General features: G+C 48.3%; 1 protein-coding gene across 2 annotated transcripts in view; it reads left to right on the top strand.

The window, feature by feature from the left end:
* The window catches only part of LOC143650310 (complement C3-like), a 36,288-nt gene extending 15,851 nt beyond the window's left edge, over positions 1-20,437 (top strand). For both annotated transcript variants that reach the window (XM_077120937.1, XM_077120936.1), the window contains 22 exons: positions 2,380-2,522; positions 2,616-2,828; positions 3,130-3,196; positions 3,302-3,388; positions 4,137-4,340; positions 4,802-4,877; positions 5,290-5,449; positions 6,606-6,704; positions 7,211-7,367; positions 10,970-11,133; positions 12,281-12,439; positions 12,589-12,648; positions 12,776-12,866; positions 12,988-13,039; positions 17,092-17,179; positions 17,296-17,385; positions 18,354-18,459; positions 18,739-18,828; positions 19,034-19,114; positions 19,849-19,932; positions 20,045-20,180; positions 20,278-20,437. In XM_077120937.1, coding sequence (XP_076977052.1) covers positions 2,380-2,522; positions 2,616-2,828; positions 3,130-3,196; positions 3,302-3,388; positions 4,137-4,340; positions 4,802-4,877; positions 5,290-5,449; positions 6,606-6,704; positions 7,211-7,367; positions 10,970-11,133; positions 12,281-12,439; positions 12,589-12,648; positions 12,776-12,866; positions 12,988-13,039; positions 17,092-17,179; positions 17,296-17,385; positions 18,354-18,459; positions 18,739-18,828; positions 19,034-19,114; positions 19,849-19,932; positions 20,045-20,180; positions 20,278-20,419 — 2,549 coding nt within the window. In that variant the 3' untranslated portion in view covers positions 20,420-20,437. The remainder of the gene's footprint in view (positions 1-2,379; positions 2,523-2,615; positions 2,829-3,129; positions 3,197-3,301; positions 3,389-4,136; positions 4,341-4,801; positions 4,878-5,289; positions 5,450-6,605; positions 6,705-7,210; positions 7,368-10,969; positions 11,134-12,280; positions 12,440-12,588; positions 12,649-12,775; positions 12,867-12,987; positions 13,040-17,091; positions 17,180-17,295; positions 17,386-18,353; positions 18,460-18,738; positions 18,829-19,033; positions 19,115-19,848; positions 19,933-20,044; positions 20,181-20,277) is intronic.
* The last annotated feature ends 913 nt before the right edge of the window (positions 20,438-21,350 follow it).

The following is a 21,350-nucleotide window of genomic DNA, read 5'->3' as shown; positions in this document are numbered from 1 at the left end:
TGCATTGCAGGGCATTGAGCCGCTTCCCTGCGCCCTACCCACTAGATGCCACAAGCACCCCCCACCCCAGTGGTGACAAGCCAAACCGTCCCCAGACTTGCCAAGTGTCCCATAGAAGGGACTGTGACTCCCAGCGAGAACCACTGGGGGCTCTCCTGTGCCCCTGCTCAGTAGATCCCAGTAGCACTCCAGTTCCTTGTCATGTAAACCAAAAATGCCTGCAGACATTGCCAAAGGGCCCCTAGGGGCAGATTCCCAAAGAGTCCTGTGGTTTGTAGATTCCACTCTTCACATCACTGGGACATCAAAAGTTGTCATTCCCACCACCTTCCCGACATCCCTGTCTTACCGTGTCGCAGACCCTTTTCCGAATTTTATTTCTTTAAATGCTTATAAGAATTACAATAGTTGGAAATATTACTATCCTACAATGAGGACCCCAAGGCCAGAGAAGAAAACTGACTTGCCCAAGGTCCCCAGCCAGTAAAACTTTCAGGAATCCAATCTTAGAGCCTCAGAATGAATATTTTTGCATAGTAACCAATGGATCTTGGATATTTTAGACTCATGAGTTATTAGGGATGAAAGTGTCAGTTGGGTTCAGTTTCTTGAGACCAGGTGCCTGGGTTCAAATCCTAGATCCCTCTCTGGGTAACTGTGTGACTTAAGGCAAGTTACTTAATCCCTCTGTTCCTCAATATTTTACTTAACTCAATATATCAAAAAGTTTATCATGTTTTTAAAATTATTTGTTTTTACTGTGAAATACATATATCTAAAAAAGCAATAATTTTCAAAGTACACTTCAACAAGTAGTTACAGAAAAGATTTCAGGGTTTGTTTTGGTTACCATTCCACTATTTCAGATCTTTCCAAAATACTGGAGGCTAGAAGAAATATCGGTATAGTGATTTAATATTCATACTCATATGTTAAATCCTATTTTTCTCTCCTCCTCCTTCTCCTTTAATCCTTCTCCCAAACTACAGGCATCTTGGGGCAATGCCCGTTCTGACTTTTCCATGTTAAGAAGGGGTGTCGAGACTAAAGGACAAGGGGACGTAATTAGTTGATGTTCTGGAGAGTCGGGTCCCTCTGGGTTTCAGGATTTATCTGGCCTAGGAACCCTCTGGGAATTATAGATTCCAGGAAAGCAAACCTAGTGCATGAAAGTTTTAGAGTCTCACTTCTAGCCCTAGGTGTTCTTAAGAGTTAACAGAAGTGATGTTGATTGGGGTTTAGCAAACCATGGCAATTAGCACTATCTAACTGAAGCTTGCATAAGAGTAGCCTCCAGAATAGCCTCCTGACTCCATTTAATCTCTCTTGGTCATATTCTGTATTTTTTTCAAAGTCTGCACATTAATAATTACTATCCCACTAATAATGTTACAACAATACATCTATAAGATTTAACATTAATTTTTATCTCAAACTTATTACTGAGATACTTACATTTTTCACTGCCTTTAAAGTCCAGGATGTATTTTACACTTATAGCACATCTCTATTGGGATGCTGAATTTTCATCAGGAATACTTTGATCTGCATTTTAGGTTTCATAAAATTTATAAATGGAAAAGTAAGCTGCACCTACCCACGTTGTTCCAAACACCCTTGAAAGTTTTCCTATCACCCAGTCAAGCCTCAGTATTTTTTTAGAGGTATAATTCATATATCATAAAATTCACCTTTTTAAAGTTTACAATCCAGTGGTTTTAAGGTATTCACCCAGAGCATCCATTCTTTCAGCTGAAATTTAACAAAAATTAAATTAATGTAGAGATCCTGTTTCCAGTTGCACTGGCCCCATTTCAAGTGTTCATGGGCAGGTAGTGACTGCCCCGCCACCCTTGTCTTCTTCCCACACATCCTACAGAAGGGAACTACAGAGAAAAATGGAAATCTTTAAATAAGAATAACATCCTAAATGCCATCGCTATTGATGATTTTATCTCTAACAGCACACTTTAGTCCCTGGGATTCTGTCGACAGGTGGTGCTGGTACAGCCTTCCGGGGCTAGTGATGACTTAAGAGTCTGGGGGCACGGGTACTCAGGCGGGCTCCTGGTTCCGCGCGCGCTGCCCTGCCCCGCCCCGCCCGGCCCTTCGCTCGGCGCACCCTACCGGGCGCCTAGCCTCACGCGCCCTGCCGGACCCCTGGCCCCGCGTGCCCTGCCCGGCCCCTGGCCCCGCGCGCCCTGCCCGGCCCCTGGCCCCGCGCGCCCTGCCGGGCCCTTCACTCCGCGCGCCCTGCCCGCCTCTTTGCTCCGCGCGCCCTGCCGGGCTCCTGGCCCCGCGCGCCTTGTCCGGCCCTTCGCTCCACGCACCCTGCCCGACCTCTGCCTGAAGCTCCGCGCTCTGTCTCCTCCCCGACAGGGATCTGCGTGGCCGACCCCTACGAGGTCACGGTGATGCAGGACTTCTTCATCGACCTGCGGTTACCCTACTCCGTGGTGCGCAACGAGCAGGTGGAGATCCGAGCTGTCCTCTACAACTACCACGAGACGGAGGAATTCAAGGTGGGTCTCCGGGGGATGGCGGAGGCCTGAGTCGGTCCTGGGAGCGAGGGTCGGTGCCCTCGCCCCTGACCAGCTGCCCGCCCTCCCTGGCAGGTGCGCGTGGAAATGCTCTACAATTCAGCCTTCTGCAGCCTGGCCACCGCCAAGAAGCGCTACCAACAGACCCTGACCGTTCCAGCCAAGTCCTCCCTGCCTGTGCCTTTTGTCATCGTGCCCCTACAGATTGGCCTGCATGAAGTCGAGGTCAAGGCTGCTGTCTACAACCGCTACCTCAGCGACGGTGTGAAAAAGACTCTGAAGGTCGTGGTGAGTCCTTGGGAGCCCTGCTGCCTCCTGTCCTTCATGGAAGGCTCCCTTTCTTGTCCTGCCCCCCTTCCCCAACCCGGCCCCAACTTGGAGACCAAGGCTGAGGCACAGAGAGGTTAAGTCACTTGCTCCTTGTTGCACAGCTAGAAAGCGGCTGAACCAGGTTTGAAAGCCCTCATGCTTGTGCTGGAATGGTATCCAGAATAGGACCCTGCTGACCACCTGTCTGTGTGTCTGTCTTTCCTTGTGTTCCTGTCTTTTTATTTGTCGGACTCCTCATGTCCTTCTCAACACCATGCAGCCGGAAGGAATGAGAGTCAACAGAACTGTGACTGTTCGCACGCTGGACCCAGAAGGACTTGGCCTAAGTGAGTCAGCCACAGGGGAGGGGCTGGGGGTCTGGGCAGCATGGGGATGCAGAGTCGGGGTGAGAGGAGTTGGTGCAATCTGGTTCTCCAACTCCCTCCCCCCAGATGGCGTGCAGAAAGGGAGGGTCCAAGCCCCAGACCTCAGCGACCGAGTTCCGGGCACAGAGTTGGAGACCAGGATCCTCCTGCAAGGTGAGGCCCCCTTGGCCCCAGCTCCTTGAGCCCAGGAAGGTGAGGGGCTTGTGCTGTGATCCCCCAAAGCCAGCTGGGCTCCATCTAATTCTGGGGGCCTTTAACTCCTACATCCTCTCCTCCCCTTCAGCTAGAAAAGCTTCTCCTTGATGGGTTAAGACTCCAGGCAGGCTCCAGGCACAATTATTTTGCAAGGAACTTTTGCTGAGAAAGAGTTTAAATGAGAGGCCATGCAGTACAAAAGCAGAAATTCTGCAGCTAATTGCCTGGACCTGGGTGAGAAGATGCTGGGTAGGGCCTTTGCCATCAGTGAGCTCTGAGGCTTTTGGCAAATGCTGTTTTGTGCCTTGATTTCCTCACCTGAGATATGGAGTGAATAACAGTATCTTGATTACATCTAAAGGATGGTGTAAGGATTAAATGAGATACTGTATGCATTCTCTTAGCAAGTAGCAGTAATTACTGTATAAGTTTTAATGACTCTGTTACTGTCACAACTTGACCACTCGTGTGAATAAGAGAATCCAGGTACCAGGTATCCCCTGGGGAGCACAAGTTGCCCCAAATGCAGACCCCTCCTCCACTCACCTGTGCTGGGGGCCCGGCTTAATTACAACCCCCAGCCCCCAGCCGCCCCTGGACCCCCTGGGCCCGGCTGGTCCGAGGCTGAGATCTCTGGGGGCTGCTCTGGCCCTCCTCACTCTATGGAGTCACGTGGCCTGAGTGCTATCCACCTGCCCGGCTGCAGGGAACCCAGTGGCCCAGTTGGTGGAGGATGCCATAGATGGGGAGCGTCTGAACCACCTCATCGTGACGCCGTCGGGCTGTGGGGAGCAGAACATGATTGGCATGACGCCCACGGTCATCGCCGTACACTATCTGGACCACACGGGGCAGTGGGAGAAGCTCGGCCTGGACAGGCGACAGAAAGCCTTGGACCTCATCAGGAAGGGTGGGCGCCCATCCTGTCTGCAGTCCTTCATTCCTCTGGCCCCTCTCTGAGCCCCCTCCCTCAATTCACTCCTCTTCCCTCTCCGAGGCCCTCTCTACCCTCTCTGAGCCACCCTCGTCTGTTAGACACTGGCCCCTTACCCCACTGCGTCAAGGCTCTCCTCTGAACTCCCTCCCCTCCAGAGACGGTCTAGCCTCTCCGAGCCCCCTCCACTCTGAGAACACCTCCCCCTGCCCTCCAAACAGCCCTCCCCTACCCCGAGGCCCCTGTCCTCTCTGAACCCCTCTGTCTCCTGTCTTTGAATCTCTATTCCTCTCTCTGCCCCACCCCTTCTAATACCCTTCCCTTGGGCACCTTACCCCTTCTCTGACACGGCTATACCCTGAGGCCTCTTCACCCCCCAGCTTCTTCTTCCCTCCCCTTCTGACTCTCCTCCCTGCTTATGAGCCCCTTCCCTGCAGGCTACACCCAGCAGCTGGCTTACAGACAGTCCAGCTCCGCCTACGCGGCCTATAGGTTCCGGGAGCCCAGCACCTGGTGAGTCCCTGGACAGCCCAGGCCGGCCCAGCTTTGCCCAGACCGGCCCAGCTTCGCCCAGACTCTAGCCCTGGGGGCCACCATCCTGGACTCTCCATGTGCAGACAGGCACTGGCTCGCTGTGGGACCTCATTAAGCACCAACTGCATGCAATGCTAGGTCCTGAGCTTGGGGGGGGGTAAAATGGAAAATAGCCAGGTGCGATGGGCCGTGAGCCCGCCTTTCCAGGCTCTGCCCCTCTTTGGCTATTGGCTGGCCCGGGTGGCACTCTCAGGATCCTAGAGTGGATGGCCATGAGCCCGCCCTCCCAGGCTCCGCCCCTCCCTGATTATTGGCTGGCTCGGGTGGCACTCTCTGGGTCCTGGAGCGGATGGGCTCACCAGCCCCGGCCTCGCTCTGTGCCCACCCTCAGGCTGACCGCCTACGTGGTCAAAGTCTTCTCTCTGGCCGCCAACCTCATCGCCATCGACCCCCAGGTCCTCTGTGGAGCAGTCAAATGGCTGATCCTGGAGAAGCAGAGGCCCGACGGTGTCTTCCAAGAGGATGGGCCCGTGATGTCACAAGCAATGACTGTAAGCAGAAAAGATTTCAGGGCCGACTTGAGGGTCACAGGATGGATAAGAGAGAGACGGCCCCCCCACTCCCTACCCCCATTCATTTATCCCTGGCCTATAAACGGGGCCAGGAATCTGAGTTTTAACACCCCACAGCCTCCCCCGCGCCCACCCCAGCGATACTGATGTGTGCTAAGTGTGGGGGCTCCTTCCCTGCAAGCCAGAGACCTGCTGGGCCCGATGCAAAATGAAAAGGCAGGGCCCTTGCTCAAAAATCCAGACTTTTAGGAAACCAAGTGCAGTGTCCTTGTGAGCATGGGATCCTGCCTTGGAGTTCCCATCTCACATCCAAGGCATCTCCACGCTCCACTCATTCAGCCTCCTGGAAGTTTCTCCAAATTGGCTTCTTCTCTCTGACCCCATGGCCACCCCTCCGGGGGTCCAAGCACCCCATCTCTCACCTGGAGACCTTGCAGAAGCCTCGTGGTCATTCTCCTGGCTGCCTCCCACTCTTAGGCCACGCAGCCAGGGCAATTATTTCAATCTGTTCAGGTCCCTACTTAGAAGCTCCCATGACTCCCTGTTGCTCTAAAATGAACGCTGAACTTCTTGTTCTCAAAGTGTGGTTCCTGAACCACCGGCAGCACTTGGAACTGCTTAGAAATGTACATTCTTGGGCCAATCCCGAGACCCACTGACTCAGGAATTCTGGGGGCGGGGCCCAGGAATCTGAATTTTAACACATTTCCCACCCACCCACCCCCACACAGGTGATGCTGATGTGTGCTTAAGTTGGAGAACTTGACAAGTCCCTGACTGGGTCTGCTCTCCCACTATCCATTCTCAGTGCTGGGTCCACCTTTCCCATATATGATTCATCCATCTGTTGATAGCTGGTTGGTTCGTTTCTGTCTACCGTCCCAGACAGGAAGCTCTTGAAGGCTGGGGCTGGTGCCTGCTTTTTGTCCCCCGTTGTATACAGGTGGCAGCACTCTGGCCCTCCAAAAACATTAGAAGAATGAACAAATGAATGAATGAATGAATACTAAAGGGTTTGGCCCTCCTGGAGGAAACACTGGGGACGGACCCCGCCTTACTCTCTGGCTCTGCAGGGATTGGTGGGTATGTGGAAACCCACTGGGGACTCCATCCTTGCTTGCTGCCTCTCATCTAGGGTGGCATGGAGTATGCTGCGGAGAAGGGCTTCGCGCTCACAACCTTCGTTCTCATCGCACTGCAGGAGTCTAAATCTATCTGTGAGGAGCAGATCAGCGTAAGTGACCCCTATCCTCACTTCCCCAGACTAGAAGAGAGCCTTCCCATTCCCAGGAGACTCAGGTCATACGATTGTCATTGCAGCAATGAGCTGAAGCCAGGAAGTAGGTCTTAGTGGGAAATATGGGTGCCTCTCCACTGTGGCTTTGTGAGTGGAAGGAAGGAGAGGCACCTCCTATGAAGGTGGGGGTGGGCATAGGAACGGCATGTGGGCAGTCGAGAAGATTGTTTTCTACTACACTTGGATTCATAGCAATGTTGTGACAGGGTATAATAGTGGAACCTCACTGCCTGGGCCCACATGAAAGGTGGGCTGAGCCACTGGGTGTCTGAACTGCTCCAGGCACACAGCAGATACTCAGCAACAGGGCAGCTCAAACCCTCAAAAATAAATTGAAGATGGGCAGATGTGTTCATACGTTCTTCTGCCCGGAAAGCAGGGTTCGCGTGACCCTTACCAGCTGTCTGTGACTGACCAGGAGTGTCTGACCTTCTCCTTCACAGATCTTGGATGGCAGCATAACTAAGGCTGGAAAATTCCTTGAAGCCAATTACATGAATCTGCAGAGACCGTACACCGTGGCAATGGGTGCCTATGCCCTGGCCAGGTTGGGCAAGCTGCAGAACCACCTCCAAAACAAATTTTTAGACACAGCCACAGGTGAGGGGCCGCCTTTTAAAGTAAAGGGGGATGCGTTGTGGAGGTTTGAGTCTGGCAAACCCAAGCTGGGATGGGTGGCTCCAAGTCAAGCTGGGTGAATGACTCCCCAAGTTGGGTCAAATGCAGCGGCTCCAAGCTGATTTGGGATGGAGGGTTCTAAGCCAAGCTAGGAGGAATGGTCTAAGCCAGGAAGGCACGGACTGTTCTAAGTTGAGCTGAGATGGGCAGCTCCAACCCTAGCAGGGATGAATGACTCTAAGGTAAAGTCCTCATTATAAGCCACATACGGTGGTCCATTGCATCATTCATTCTGAGTGCTGAGGAGTAGCTAAGAGCCTGGGCTCTGCCACCAGACAGACCTGAATTCAAATCCCACTCTGCCACATTTTCACTGTGTGACCTTGTACAAGTCATTTAACCTCTCTGAACCTTATTTTTTTCTTCTTAAAATGAAACTTACGATGGAACTGCCTGAAAATGTAGCGCTGTGTTCCAGTAGCCATGTTTCTTGAGGATGATTGAATAATGATATAGCTTTCATAATGTGACTGTGTGATTATGAAAATCTTGTGTCTGATGCTCCTTTATCTACCTTGTCAACAGACGAGTAGAACATATGGAATAAAAATAAATAATAGAGGGAACAAATGTTAAAATAAATTTGGTTTGAAATGCTAGTGATCAATGAAAGTGAGGGGTAAGGGGTATGGTAGGTATAATCTTTTTTTTTCCTGTTTTCGTTTTATTTCTTTTTCTATTGTCTTTTTATTTCTTTTTCTGAATGGATGCAAATGTTCTAAGAAATTATGAATATGCAACTAAGTGATGATATTGTGAATTACTGATTATACATAATATTTCATTTGATTTGTTAAATTTTTTTAAATTAATAAATAAATTTAAAAAAAAAAGAAAAGGAAGTCCAGCAATAGACTCAATTGTACAGGGAAGTTTAGAGTACGATAAAGAGAGAACCTCAAAACTGTGAGGAAAATATAGACTGTTTGACAAGTGGTGGTGTTATATCTGCAAACTCTTATGGAAAAAGGTAAAATTGGATCCAATCCTCATTTCATATTCCAAGAGGAATTCCAGGTTCATCAATATTTAAATGCAACATTTGAGGCTATAGAAATACTGGGAGAAACACAGATGAACATGGACAAATACATAACTAACGAAGAGGAAATATTTTGCTGTCTATGAATCAAAACCTGCTAGCAATAAAGGAATAAACTGATGCATTTTATGATGTAAAATTGAACTTTGGCATAGCAATAAAAATCCACAACACTATTGGCAACATAAAAAAAAAAAAGAAACTTACGGGTGGGCCACAGTGGCTCAGCAGGCAAAGTTCTCGCTTGCCATGCCGGAGACCCCGGTTTGTTTCCCGGTGCCTGCCCATGCAAAAACGAACAAACAGACAAGCAAAAACACTTCCATTATTGGGAGGGTGTGATGATTAAAATGAGTAATGCATGTATAAGAGAGCCTGGCACATCAAAAGAGCTGTATCACTGATGCCCTTATTATTGTTCATTATTAATCATATTATCATTATCTCAAGGACAACTAGAATTAGATAAGTTAATGCCACAGAGGGTGTAGCCCAGTTCCTAGTATGTATTAAGTGTTTGATCAATAGTTCCAGTGACGACATTACATCAGTTTGGTTTGAACTTACTTCTGTAACGTATCTCCTCCAAGGATGAAGAGGCTTAACAGAATAGAAGTTTATTTTTTGCTGTGAACTGCTCGTTGTGGGTGATGGAAATGGTGGACAGCTCTTTTCCATAAGTTGATGCAGGGATCCACATTTGAACCATTTTGTGGCTATTCCAACCTGGGGCCTTAGAATCTGCACCCCCCAACCCTGGGGCAGAAAGGGAAAGGGTGGTGGTCCAGGCATGGAAGGAGCCCCAACCCATCCCATTGGCCATAACTCAGTCGTACAGCCATACCTCCCTGCAGAGGTGCTGGGAGACGTAGTCATGTGTGGAAGAGGAGAAAGTGGTTCTTGGTGGCAGCGTCTGCCATAGGCACTTTCTTAGGCACTTAGGACATAGCACATTCCACGGGGAATATAGTATAGCCCCTGCCATCATCACACTCTGTTTGAGAAAAGAGATGAGTTAATAGGAGTTTGCTATAGAGTGTCAGAGTGCTGGGATGGGAGAAGCACAGGATATTTTTTTTTAAGTATTTTTATTGGTAGACAACATACAACACAAACATTCTTAACATACAAACATTCCATTCATGGTGTACGATCAGTGTCTCACAATATCATCACATAGTAGTATGTTCATCACTGTGATAATTTTTTAGAACATTTGCATCACTCCAGAAAAAGGAATAAAAGAAAAAAGAAAAAAACGCATACATACCATAACGCTTACCCCTCCCTCTCATTGACCATTAGTATTTCCATCTACCCAAAATATATATTTTAAAATTTTAACACGTGTTCCCCCTATTATTTATTTATTTTTAATCCTTATGTTTTACTCATCTGTCCATACTGTAGATAAAGGGAGCATCAGACACAAGGTTTTCACAATCACACAGTCACATTGTGAAAGCTGTATCATATGTTCATGTTCAAGAAACATGGCTCCTGGAACACAGCTATACAGTTTCAGGCATTTCCCTCTAGCCTCTCTAATACATCTTAAATTAAAGAAGGGATATCTATATAATGTGTAAGACTAACCTCCAGGATAATCTCTTGACTCTGTTTGGAATCTCTCAGCCATTGACACTTTATTTTGTCTCATTTCTCTCTTCCCCCTTTTGGTTGAGAAGGTTTTCTCAATCCCTTGCTGCTGAGTCCCAGCCCATTCTAAGAGATTTAGATTCTAGTCACATTACCAGGGAGATTTACACCCATGGGAGTCATGTCCCATGTAGGGAGGGGGAAGGCAGTAAGTTTGCTTGCTGTGTTGGTTGAGAGAGAGAAGCCACATCTGAGCAACAAAAGAGGTTCTCGGGGAGTGACTCTTAGGCCTAATTTTAAGTAGGCCTAGTCTGTCCTTTGTGGGGATGTTTCATATGAACAAACTCCAAGATTGGGGACTCAGCCTTTTAATTTGATTGTCCCCACTGCTTGCGAGCATATCAGGAATTCTCCAAATGGGGAAGTTGAATTTTCCCTCTTTCTCGCCATTCCCCCAAGGGTCTTTGCAAATAGTAGCACAGGATATTCTGATAGATAGAAGGAAGTGCCCAATTCAGTGAGGAGGTATCACTGAGGCTGAATTGTCCAGGATGGGAAAGAAATAACAAGGAATGGATGGAGAAAAAGGTGCTCCAAGGAGAGGAAGCAAATACATGCAAAGGCCCAGAGGTCAGAGTGAGCAGTGAGTATAAGGAACCTCCCTTTTCAGTGGGGGTGAAGTTCAGAATTCAGAAGTGGTGAACGTTGGTGAACAAGGAGAGCAAGGCCAGCAGATTGAAGGCGTAGAATGCCAAGGCAGGATGCCTGAGCGCTGGGAGGTCTGGTACGGGTCTGACAGCCACCAGGGTTACTCCACAACAGCTTCCTCTGAGCCATCCCCAGGCTGGACAGAGCAGTGAGCCCTGGGGGATCCTCTCTACAGAAAGGAACCGCTGGGAGGAGCCCGGCCAGCAGCTCTACAATTTGGAAGCCACATCCTATGCCCTCCTGGCCCTACTGCAGCTCAGAGACTTTGATTCGGTGCCTCCTGTTGTGCGCTGGCTCAACGAGCAGAGGTTCTATGGGGCCAGCTACGGCTCCACCCAGGCAAGTGGACTCACTACTCTGATACCTGTATCCCGCCTCCTTTGGCCTCCTGGAGGAGACCCTCAGATCCCTCTGTCCCATAAGCCAGGGTGATTGGAGGGGAGTTGAGAGGAATCTTTTCTCTTAGTTGTGAACCTATCTGTGGGCTCCAGACCACATGGTTGATGCTCCATGATCTGAGCCTTCTTCTCCCTCCTGGTGTCTGGACCATGTTCTCAGGCCCCAGGTTCATGTGAGTCCCCCTCCCTCCCAATTGGTTCTAGTCCATGTTCCTAGTTTTACTAGGATCCATTCTTATCCCGTCTCTAGACAGCAGGTTCTAGAGTAGGTTCTTGATGCCTCTAGAGCCTTACATGAGCCTCTCTTGCTCCCCTGGTGTGTCCTAGACCACGTTCCCAGCTCTACTAGGCTCTGGTTTTGCCCTGTCTTGCTGGTAGGTTCTAGACCAGGTAGTTAATTACTCTAGGGTCTCTTCTCAGCTTCTATACCCCACTGGTTTGTTCTTGATCATGTTCTTATTTCTACCAGAACTAAGAACTCAATCTGCCTCACTGGTGGGATCTAGACTAAGTTCTTGGTCACATTAGGGCCTCATCTGAGGCTCTCTCCTATCCTGGTGTGTTCTAGTCTGTGGTTCACTGATTTCAGGCTCCAGCATTCTCTGGCTCCGGTTGGACCCTCTTGTGGGCTCTAGCTGATATTTTCACTATCACCAGTGCCTTGTCTGAGTCTCTCCTCTTTTAGAGTCTAAGTCATATGCACAGTGTTCCAAAAGTCCTATTTTTTTTTCTCTCTTTCATGAGTGGATTCTAGACATATTCTCCGTGTCCCAAACCCCTGATCTGAACTCTATCCTTTGAATGTTTTTCAGTGTTTCTAGACTCCCAATTTTACCCTAACACATTCTGGTGGGTTCTAGACCCATTCAGACCCAGGCTCTGTTCTCATGGTCTTTCCCTCAGCAAGGGTCCTAGAATATGTCACCAGTGTCCTGAGACTCCCAATATAATGCCCACTAATACTCTTGGAGCATCTAGACTGCAGTCCTGATGCCTTAGTTCTCAACTGATCCTCTTTATCCCCTAGTGAGTTCTAACCACTTTCCAAGGCTCCAGATCTCACTCTCTTTCTCTCTGATGGGTTCTAGGCCACCTTCATGGTTTTCCAAGCCTTGGCCGAGTATCAGGAGGCTGCTCCTGACCACAAAGACTTGAACCTTGACGTGTCCATCAGCCTGCCCAGCCGCAGAACCCCGATCTCACACCGCATCGTCTGGGAGTCCGCTAGCCTCCTGCGGTCAGAAGAGGTACAGCCACTTGGCTGGGCTGTCCTTACTCTGTTTCCCCCTCTAAACTCACCAGGGCATGCTGGGAAGAAGGGTGGAGGGCAGATGGCCATAGAAGCCAGGGGAAGGGTTGGTGCCCAACATACTCTCTTCTCTCTCTCTCTCTCTAGACAAAAGAAAATGAGGATTTCACATTTACAGCCACAGGGAAAGGACAAGGAACCTTGTCGGTAAGCAGCAGTGGCCCATACTTGCCTGGCTTGCCACCTTGTCTCCACCTGTGTCCCCCAGGGACCCTCCCCTTTTCATCATCAGTCATCCCAAGTGATTGGGGCTGATAGCTCATCTCCTCTGCAGGTAGTGACTGTATACAATGCCAAGACTAAAGCCAAACCCCTCTGCAATAAATTCAACCTCAGGACTACCATACAACCAGCCACTGAAACAGGTAAAAGTAATAAGGTTCTTTTGCCCCCATTCTTTCCCATCTCCCAATTCTAAAACCTATTTTCCTCTTGCATAAGGACCCAGGGACCACCTTCCCATTTTCTGTTTTTCTGTGTTTCTAGTCAAGAGGCCTCAGGACGCCAAGAGCACCATGATTCTTGACGTCTGTGTCAGGTAAGAGCTGGCCATGGGTTCTTCTTGGCCAACCCCATTTCTCAAGCCTGGTCCCAACAAATCATATCCTGAGAGCTAATACATTCCAAGAGTTTACTGTGTGTCAAGTCCTAATCTAGGTGCTTCTGTGAGGCAGGTAGCACACACAGTCCTTGCTTTGCCCAGTTTTGCAGGACGGTTGCCACAACTGTGCAAACTGAAACTGTGCAAATGATTCTAGTAATCCATGGGGAAAATGGCGATTGTTCCATGACCTTCAAAATGTTTTGTCAAAACATTAAAAACTCTCTTAGTACTTCCGGAGAAGATGGCGGCTTAGTAAGACGCGCGGGTCTTAGTTCCTCCTCCAGAAAAGCAACTAAAGAAACAGAAACAATACAAAATAGCTCCTGGAGTCACGACAGAGACCAAAAAAGACAGCGTACCCCATTCTGGAACGGCTGAACGGGTAGGGAGAGTCCGCTGCTGTGAGATACCCGAGGGGTGCGCGTTTTCCCGGCTGGGGTGGCTGGCGTCTGGGGTCCCCTCCACGCACGTGGCTCCCCGGTCTGACTGGGAACGTTGGATGGCGGGGCCCTCCCGTCACGCTTGGCGTCTCGGGCCGGCTGGGCAATTTGGACCGGCACTCCCCCAAGCCGCGGCCAGCGACCCCCGCCTCCACGCGCGGTTTCCCGGGCCGACTCCCCCGCAGACAAACGACCGCCACGAGTGCCACCTACTGGGCAGGAAAAGAAAAACAGAGCCCAGAGATTCCACAGAAAAACCTTTCAACCAGCTGGGTCCCACACCCAGGGAGATCTGATCAAATGCCCAGACACCAGCAGAAAATAATGGATGACGCTCGGAAAATTGAAGATATGGCCCAATCAAAGGAACAAACCAATAGTTCAAATGAGATACAGGAGCTGAGACAACTAATGCTGAATATACGAACAGAAATGGAAAAACTCTTCAAAAACCAAATCAATAAATTGAGGGAGGACATGAAGAAGATATGGGCTGAACAAAAAGAAGAAATAGAAAATCTGAAAAAACAAATCACAGAACTTGTGGGAGTGAAGGACAAAGAAGAAAAAATGGAAAAAACAGTGGATACCTACAATGGTAGATCTAAAGAGACAGAAGCTACAATTAGTGAACTGGAGGATGGAACAACTGAATTCCAAAAAGAAACAGAAACTATAGGGAAAAGAATGGAAAAACTTGAGCAGGGAATCAGGGAACTGAATGACAATATGAAGCGCACAAATATACGTGTTGTGGGTGTCCCAGAAGGAGAAGAGAAGGGAAAAGGAGGAGAAAAACTAATGGAAGAAATTATCACTGAAAATTTCCCAACTCTTATGAAAGACCTAAATATACAGATCCAAGAAGTGCAGCGCACCCCAAAGAGAATAGACCCAAATAGGCGTTCTCCAAGACATTTACTAGTTAGAATGTCAGAGGTCAAAGAGAAAGAGAGGATCTTGAAAGCAGCAAGAGAAAAACAATCTGTCACATACAAGGGAAACCCAATAAGACTATGTGTAGATTTCTCAGCAGAAACCATGGAAGCTAGAAGACAGTGGGATGATATATTTAAATCACTAAAAGAGAAAAACTGCCAACCAAGACTCCTATATCCAGCAAAATTGTCCTTCAAAAATGAAGGAGAAATTAAAACATTTATAGACAAAAAGTCACTGAGAGAATTTGTGACCAAGAGACCAGCTCTGCAAGAAATACTAAAGGGAGCACTAGAGTCAGATACGAAAAGACAGAAGAGAGAGGTATGGAGTAAAGTGTAGAAAGAAGGAAAATCAGATATGATATATATAATACAAAAGCCAAAATGGTAGAGGAAAATATTATCCAAACAGTAATAACACTAAAAGTTAATGGACTGAATTTCCCAATCAAAAGACATAGAATGGCAGAATGGATTCAGCTTTAAGACAAGATAAACTTATGAACCATGTAATAACATGGATGGACCTAGAGAATATTATGCTGAGTGAATCCAGCCAAAAACTAAAGGACAAATACTGTATGGTCCCACTGATGTGAACGGACATTCGAGAATAAACTTGAAATATGTCATTGGTAACAGAGTTCAGCAGGAGTTAGAAACAGGGTAAGACAATGGGTAATTGAAGCTGAAGGGATACAGACTGTGCAACAGGACTAGATACAAAAACTCAAAAATGGACAGCACAATAATACCTAATTGTAAAGTAATCATGTTAAAACACTGAATGAAGCTGCATCTGAGCTATAGGTTTTTGTTTTGTTTTGTTTTGTTTTGTTTTGATTTTACTATTATTACTTTTATTTTTTTCTCTATATTAACATTCTATATCTTTTTCGGTTATGTTGCTAGTTCTTCTAAACCAATGCAAATGTACTAAGAAATGATGATCATGCATCTATGTGATGATGTTAAGAATTAATGATTGCATGTGTAGAATGGTATGATCTCTAAATGTTGGGTTAATTTCTTTTTTTCCATTAATTAAAAAAAAAAAAGAGAGAAGGGATAATTGGAGATGAAGGGATACAGACTGTACAACGGGACTGGATATAAAAACTCAGAAATGGACAGCACAATACTACCCAATTGTAATGCAATTATATTAAAACACTGAATGAAGCTGCATGTGAGGTATAGGTTTTTTGTTTTTGTTTTTTTTGTTTTTTTTTCTTTCTATTATTGTTTTAATTCTTATTCTGTTGTCTTTTTATTTCTTTTTCTAAATTGATGCAAATGTACTAAGAAATGATGAATATGCAACTATGTGATGTTATTAAGAATTACTGATTGTACATGTAGATTGGAATGATTTCTAATTGTTTTGTTAATTCTTTTTTTAATTAATAAAAAAAAAAAAACTCTCTTAGTGAAGGTTATAAATGTGTAGAGAAATGAAAAACACACCAAAATGAGTAATTATTTATGACAGTGTAATTTGAGGCACCAGAAACATTGAGTTTTTCTTTTTCTTTCCAAAACACATTCTGAGAGTACTGTAGTTTGAACATTGGCTGCCTACTTAATAAGTCATATAACTTAGGATGTGCAGTGAGCCTCTGCTCTATCCCTTGGAGGAAGGTCATGCCCCTTTCTGACTTTGGATCAGCTTCCAACATTTTACCCTTTGTGCTTTCAATGTTGTGAAATATCTCCAAGCCTTCCTGTAATGTGAAGTTTTTGCCAGTTTCACTTTCTTTGGTGCATCTTCATCCTTTTTGTCAAACTTTTCATTTTATGTTGATAATTTTGTTTTCACATGTTCCTCTGCTTGCACATCTGGAGTCTCATGTGACAGCCATGTCTACGTCCCCCAAATCAGCTCTTTCTCCCATAACCTCATTTTGCTCTATCCAAGTTTCCCTTCCAGCATATCACTTTTTATTTTTTTGCTGCCCTTTCACCTTTGTTGATCCATTCCTGTAATGTGTCACGTGGATTTGTCACTGGGAGACAAGGAGGCAACACAACTTCATGCTTTGCTGTCTGTGCAAGTGAATGGCAGATGCAAGTGACCAATCACAGACAGGCTTTGAAAGACATGCCGTGATTGGTCACGTATCTTGGTGCATAGCTGTTAGTTACATAGTGATTGGTGAAATGAACTCCGTCAATGGAGTGTGTAGTTCTTGCAACTGCTCACACTCAATATACTGTAGTGCTGATATTTGAAACACTTTGCTGGGGTCTGGTGTTATTTAACTAAACCATGACAATGGAATTGTGCAAAATGAGGACTGCCTGGTGGAGCCATATTTTATAGACAAACTCAGGCTTAGAGAGGTTAAGTAAGTCAGCAAACATTATCGGAGCTAGTATTTGAATCCCTGCAGCTTGGCCCTAGAGTCTGAGCTCTTAATCACCTTGACCATCGCACTTCCGTCCTTTGTTCCTCTTGGGCAAGGGTCTCCTAAGAGCCAAAATCCCTCTCTGCTGCTCTGTGTGAACCAAAGCCCAAGTCCTGACCAGACCCCCTCTGCAGGCATTGGTCTCTGGGGCTGACGCCACACTGGAACCCAATGCTCTGTCTTCCTGCCTCATCCAGGTACCTGGGAGATGTGGATGCCACCATGTGCATCCTGGATATATCCATGATGACTGGCTTCTCTCCTGACACTAGCGAACTTAATCAGGTATATGGTCTTGGACTTGGAGCTGGGATTGGCAAGAAGGGGCCTGGAGTCTGCAGGAGGTTGGAGTGAGGGTAGGAGGTCCAAGAAGGAGTTTCACAGCCCCCTTCCTTTCACAGCTGAGCAACGGCGTTGAAAGATACTTTTCTAAGTATGAGATGAGCAAGGCCTACTCTACTGATAACAACCTCATCATCTACCTGGACAAGGTAAGGCTGCATGCTCCCTGGGAAGTCCCCAAAGTTACCATGACCCTACCTAGATGGTCCTTTCTTCTCCCCCTGCCTTTGTCTCCAGGCCAGGTCAACCCCAGACTAGGAGAGACAGGGCCTGGGGGATGGGAAGAGGAGCATGTTAAACAAGGTGGCCAAGCCATGGCCACCGCATATCAGCATCTCACTTGTAACCACTGATGTTCCAACCTCAGATTTCACCTTCTTGTCATCCAAGTCTTAAAGAAACACTGAAAAGTAGCAGTGATAAATCCACCCCCAGCTTTCTTTCTGTTTTCTGTACTTTGGTTTCTCTCTTCACTAATTTTATCTCTATCTGTCTTTTTATTTTGCTGTCTTCATCTCAACATGTTTTGAGCTTTTTACTCTCCCTTCCCTATTTTTATTATTACCTGTCCCCATAGGCTCCCTGTTTACTTTTGAAAACCCCAGTGCCCCTCACCCAACATTAGTCAGCATAAGTAACACTAGCTGCCACAAGAAAATACCTAAGATTGATGTCTCAACACAGTAGACTTGGATTTCTCATGTTAAGTCATAAAAATGCAAGTGATGTGGGGTAAAGCAGGGGGTCTCTTCTCCATGAGCTCACTCAGAGATCTAAGTGCTTAAATCTTGTGGCTCTTCCATCCCTAGGATCTTGGATTCATCTGCTGTATTTTTTTATTTCTATACAAAGAGAGATTGTGCATGGGAGGTTTTAATGGACATAATAGCAATCTGTTGTCTAGAATTCAGTGGCCACAGCTAAGTGAACGAGAGATTAGGAAATAAATTCTAGCTGTGAGCTATGAGAAATATAAATGGATTTTCTGAATAGCTCATTAGTTGCTGCCACCCTTTCCCCCATGTCTTTCCATTTCTACAACACCATTCCAACTCCAGTACCTAAGGTGGACCTGCTCCGATGTCACTCCGCTGACCAATCTCCTGCTTCCCTCCAGATCTCACATACCAAGGAGGAATGTCTGTCCTTCAAGGTTCACCAGTACTTTAATGTTGGGCTCCTCCAGCCCGGGACAGTCAAGGTCTATTCCTATTACAACCTGGGTGAGCAACCAATATAGCGGCTGGCACTGAGCGTTCCAAGGAATTATGGGTGGGGTTAGACATGGGGGGGGGTGTCCAAGGATCCTAGAGATCTGCAAGTTGAGGGTGTGAGGGTCCCAGCTGCCTGAGGTAGGGGGCCTAAGGTCTAAGGGATGTGAAGGATGGGCACCTGGGTTCTCCTGGTCTGAGCACCTGAGAGTTGGGAATCTGAGCATCCCATGCATAGTCTCTTGTAGAGGTGCTAGTGCTCTGACCCCTCTCCATCACCTCTGCCCACAGAGGAATCTTGCACCCAGTTCTATCACCCAGACAAGGAGGACGGAATGCTGAGCAAGTTGTGCCACAAGGACTTGTGCCGCTGTGCTGAGGGTGGGTGCAGAAGGGCCAGGAGAGTCTGGCCTGAGACAGCCACATTCACCCTATCTCTGTGGGGGTGTGACCTAAGGGTCCCCAAATACCACCCTTGGGGGGGACCAAGAGGAACACGCTTGGGGCTGGCCACACTCATTTGTATGGTGCCCCGGATGGGATGTGAGACTTAGTCATGTCCCCATCCCCGATCCCCCAACCCCAGAGAACTGCTTCATTCAGGAGGAGGAAGAGGTCACAGTGGACCAACGGCTGGATAAGGCTTGTGAGCCGGGAGTGGACTACGGTGAGTGAACGCCTGTGGGGAGGTTCAGTGACGGGGGGGCAGTGCATGAGTGTGTGGGCCACAATGTGTGTGGCCACTGTGTGTGTGGTCCACACTGTGTGTGACAGTGTGCACGGGTGTGTGGTCCACACTGTGTGTGAGTGTGCACGGGTGTGTGTGCAGCCATGCATGTGTGTGTGACTGAGCGACAGCATGTATGGGTGTGAGTGTGTGAGGGAGAGAAACAGTGTGCATGAGTGGCAATGTGCATGTGTGTGACTGTGAGTAGCAATGTGCATGGGTGTGAGTGTGTGACTGTATATGCAACAGTGTGGCTGTGCATGGATTGTGAACGTCAGTGTGCATGGGCCTGTGGGTGCTATGTTTATGACAGTGTGTATATGACTGTGTATGTCAAGTGTGAATATGTGAGCAACAATGTTCATGGCTGTGTGTGGTTGCGGTTGTGTGTGTGTGTGACTGTGAGGCCACATTTGTGCCCAGCCATGCTTGTGCAAGATCATGTTTGTGGATGGTCGACTGTAGTTGAGGAGGCTGTGAGTGTGTATACGGTGGTGAGTGAGTGGGACCGATTGGTCTGTACGTGTTCCTGGGTGCACTGTAGGCGTGACCGGCTGTAGAAGTGCGTGTGTGCGGTTGGGGGGGGGCACCACCTGCCCGGCGTGCTCGTGGCCGAGGGTACCCAGAGCCAACGCAGCCCGGGACCCTCTGCGCCCCGCCCCCTCCCCCCGCAGTGTACAAGACCAAGCTGGTCAAGAAGGAGCTGTCCGATGACTTTGACGACTACATCATGGTCATTGAGGAGATCATCAAATCAGGTCAGCCCGGCAGGCCCTGCCTCCCCACCCCCACCCAGGGGACTCCCGCCTTCCTCCCCCTCGCTCAGCTTCCCCCCCCCCCCCCCCCCCCCCCCCCCCCCCCCCGCCCCAGGCACGGATGAGGTGAGGGCGGGACAGCAGCGCAAGTTCATCAGCCACATCAAGTGCAGAGAAGCCCTGAAGTTGAAGGAGGGGAGCCGCTACCTCATCTGGGGCGTCTCCTCCGACCTCTGGGGAGAGAGGCCCAAGTGAGTGCCTGCCCTGTACGCGCATGCGCGGGTCGCCCCTCCCGCCGTCCCCCCACCCCCCACCGCTGACCCCTGCTTCCCTCCTCCCTTCCCCCAGCATCAGCTACATCATCGGAAAGTACACCTGGCTGGAGCTGTGGCCTCAGGAGGAAGAATGCCAGGACGAAGAGTACCAGAAGCTGTGCCAGGACCTGAATTTTTTCACCGAAAGCATGATCGTGTTTGGCTGCCCCAAATGAGCCCCGTGACCCAGCCCCCAATAAAGCTTCACTGACCCTTCTTGCGTCTGCAAAGTCCGGAGGTCTCTGATGGAGGGAAAGGGGCAGCTGTGATCCTGCAGCTCAGCTCCCTCCTACCTGAAATCTCATCTGAGTCATACTCCACTCCCTCCTGCAGTTCCCCTGCCATGTCACTAGGCTCCTCACCTCAAGTGGATATGCCTGTCTGGCCTGCACCTGTCCCAAAGGGCACCTGCCTCTTCTCCTGCAGCTTTCCTGCACCCTTGCCTGAATTCTCGTTTGCATTCTTTGCCTCCATGCTCACTGCAGCAACATCTGCATCATTACCTGTGTTTTCTCTGCGCTCTCATCTGGGTCTTTACCTGCATCTTTAACTGCATCCTCCTCTGTATCTTTTCCTATGTTCTTACCTGCATCGTCTTACCTACATTCTCACCTGAACTCTTTCTGCTTTCTTACCTGCTTCCCTGCCAGCATCCTCACCTTTGTATTTACCTGTCTTCTCATCTGTGTCTTGACCTATCTTCACCAGCATCCAAACCTACAGTCTTCCTTTGCTTCTCACCTTATGCTTGCCTGTATCTTTACCTGAATCCTCACCTTTTCTCATTTTCCCCCCATTTCCCCCCATCTGCAGCTCACTTTACCCCATTTCTGATCTCATCGGTATCCCATTTGCCCATCCTCTGGGATCACCCCACCATCCTATTCCCGACTTTCTAGAAGGTCCTGAAGAAGGAGTCAGGTTGGGTTGTGTTGGATTTCTGTGCCCAGGAGGGAGTGGTGGTAAGGGGCAGGCAGGATGATATTTCTGGCTGGAGCTCTTTGCAGGGGAAGGCATGAGTCAGCAGTCAGGAGGGGTGGCTGGCAGTGTCACCAGCACTGTGTGGGAGATATGAACCACAGTTGTGTGGAGCCCTCAAGCACAGGG

This window comes from Tamandua tetradactyla, chromosome 11 (assembly GCF_023851605.1).
Source record: "Tamandua tetradactyla isolate mTamTet1 chromosome 11, mTamTet1.pri, whole genome shotgun sequence".
Lineage (NCBI taxonomy): Eukaryota > Metazoa > Chordata > Mammalia > Pilosa > Myrmecophagidae > Tamandua > Tamandua tetradactyla.
Note: the sequence above shows the minus strand (reverse complement) of the source record. Positions and strands in the feature narration are given on the sequence as shown.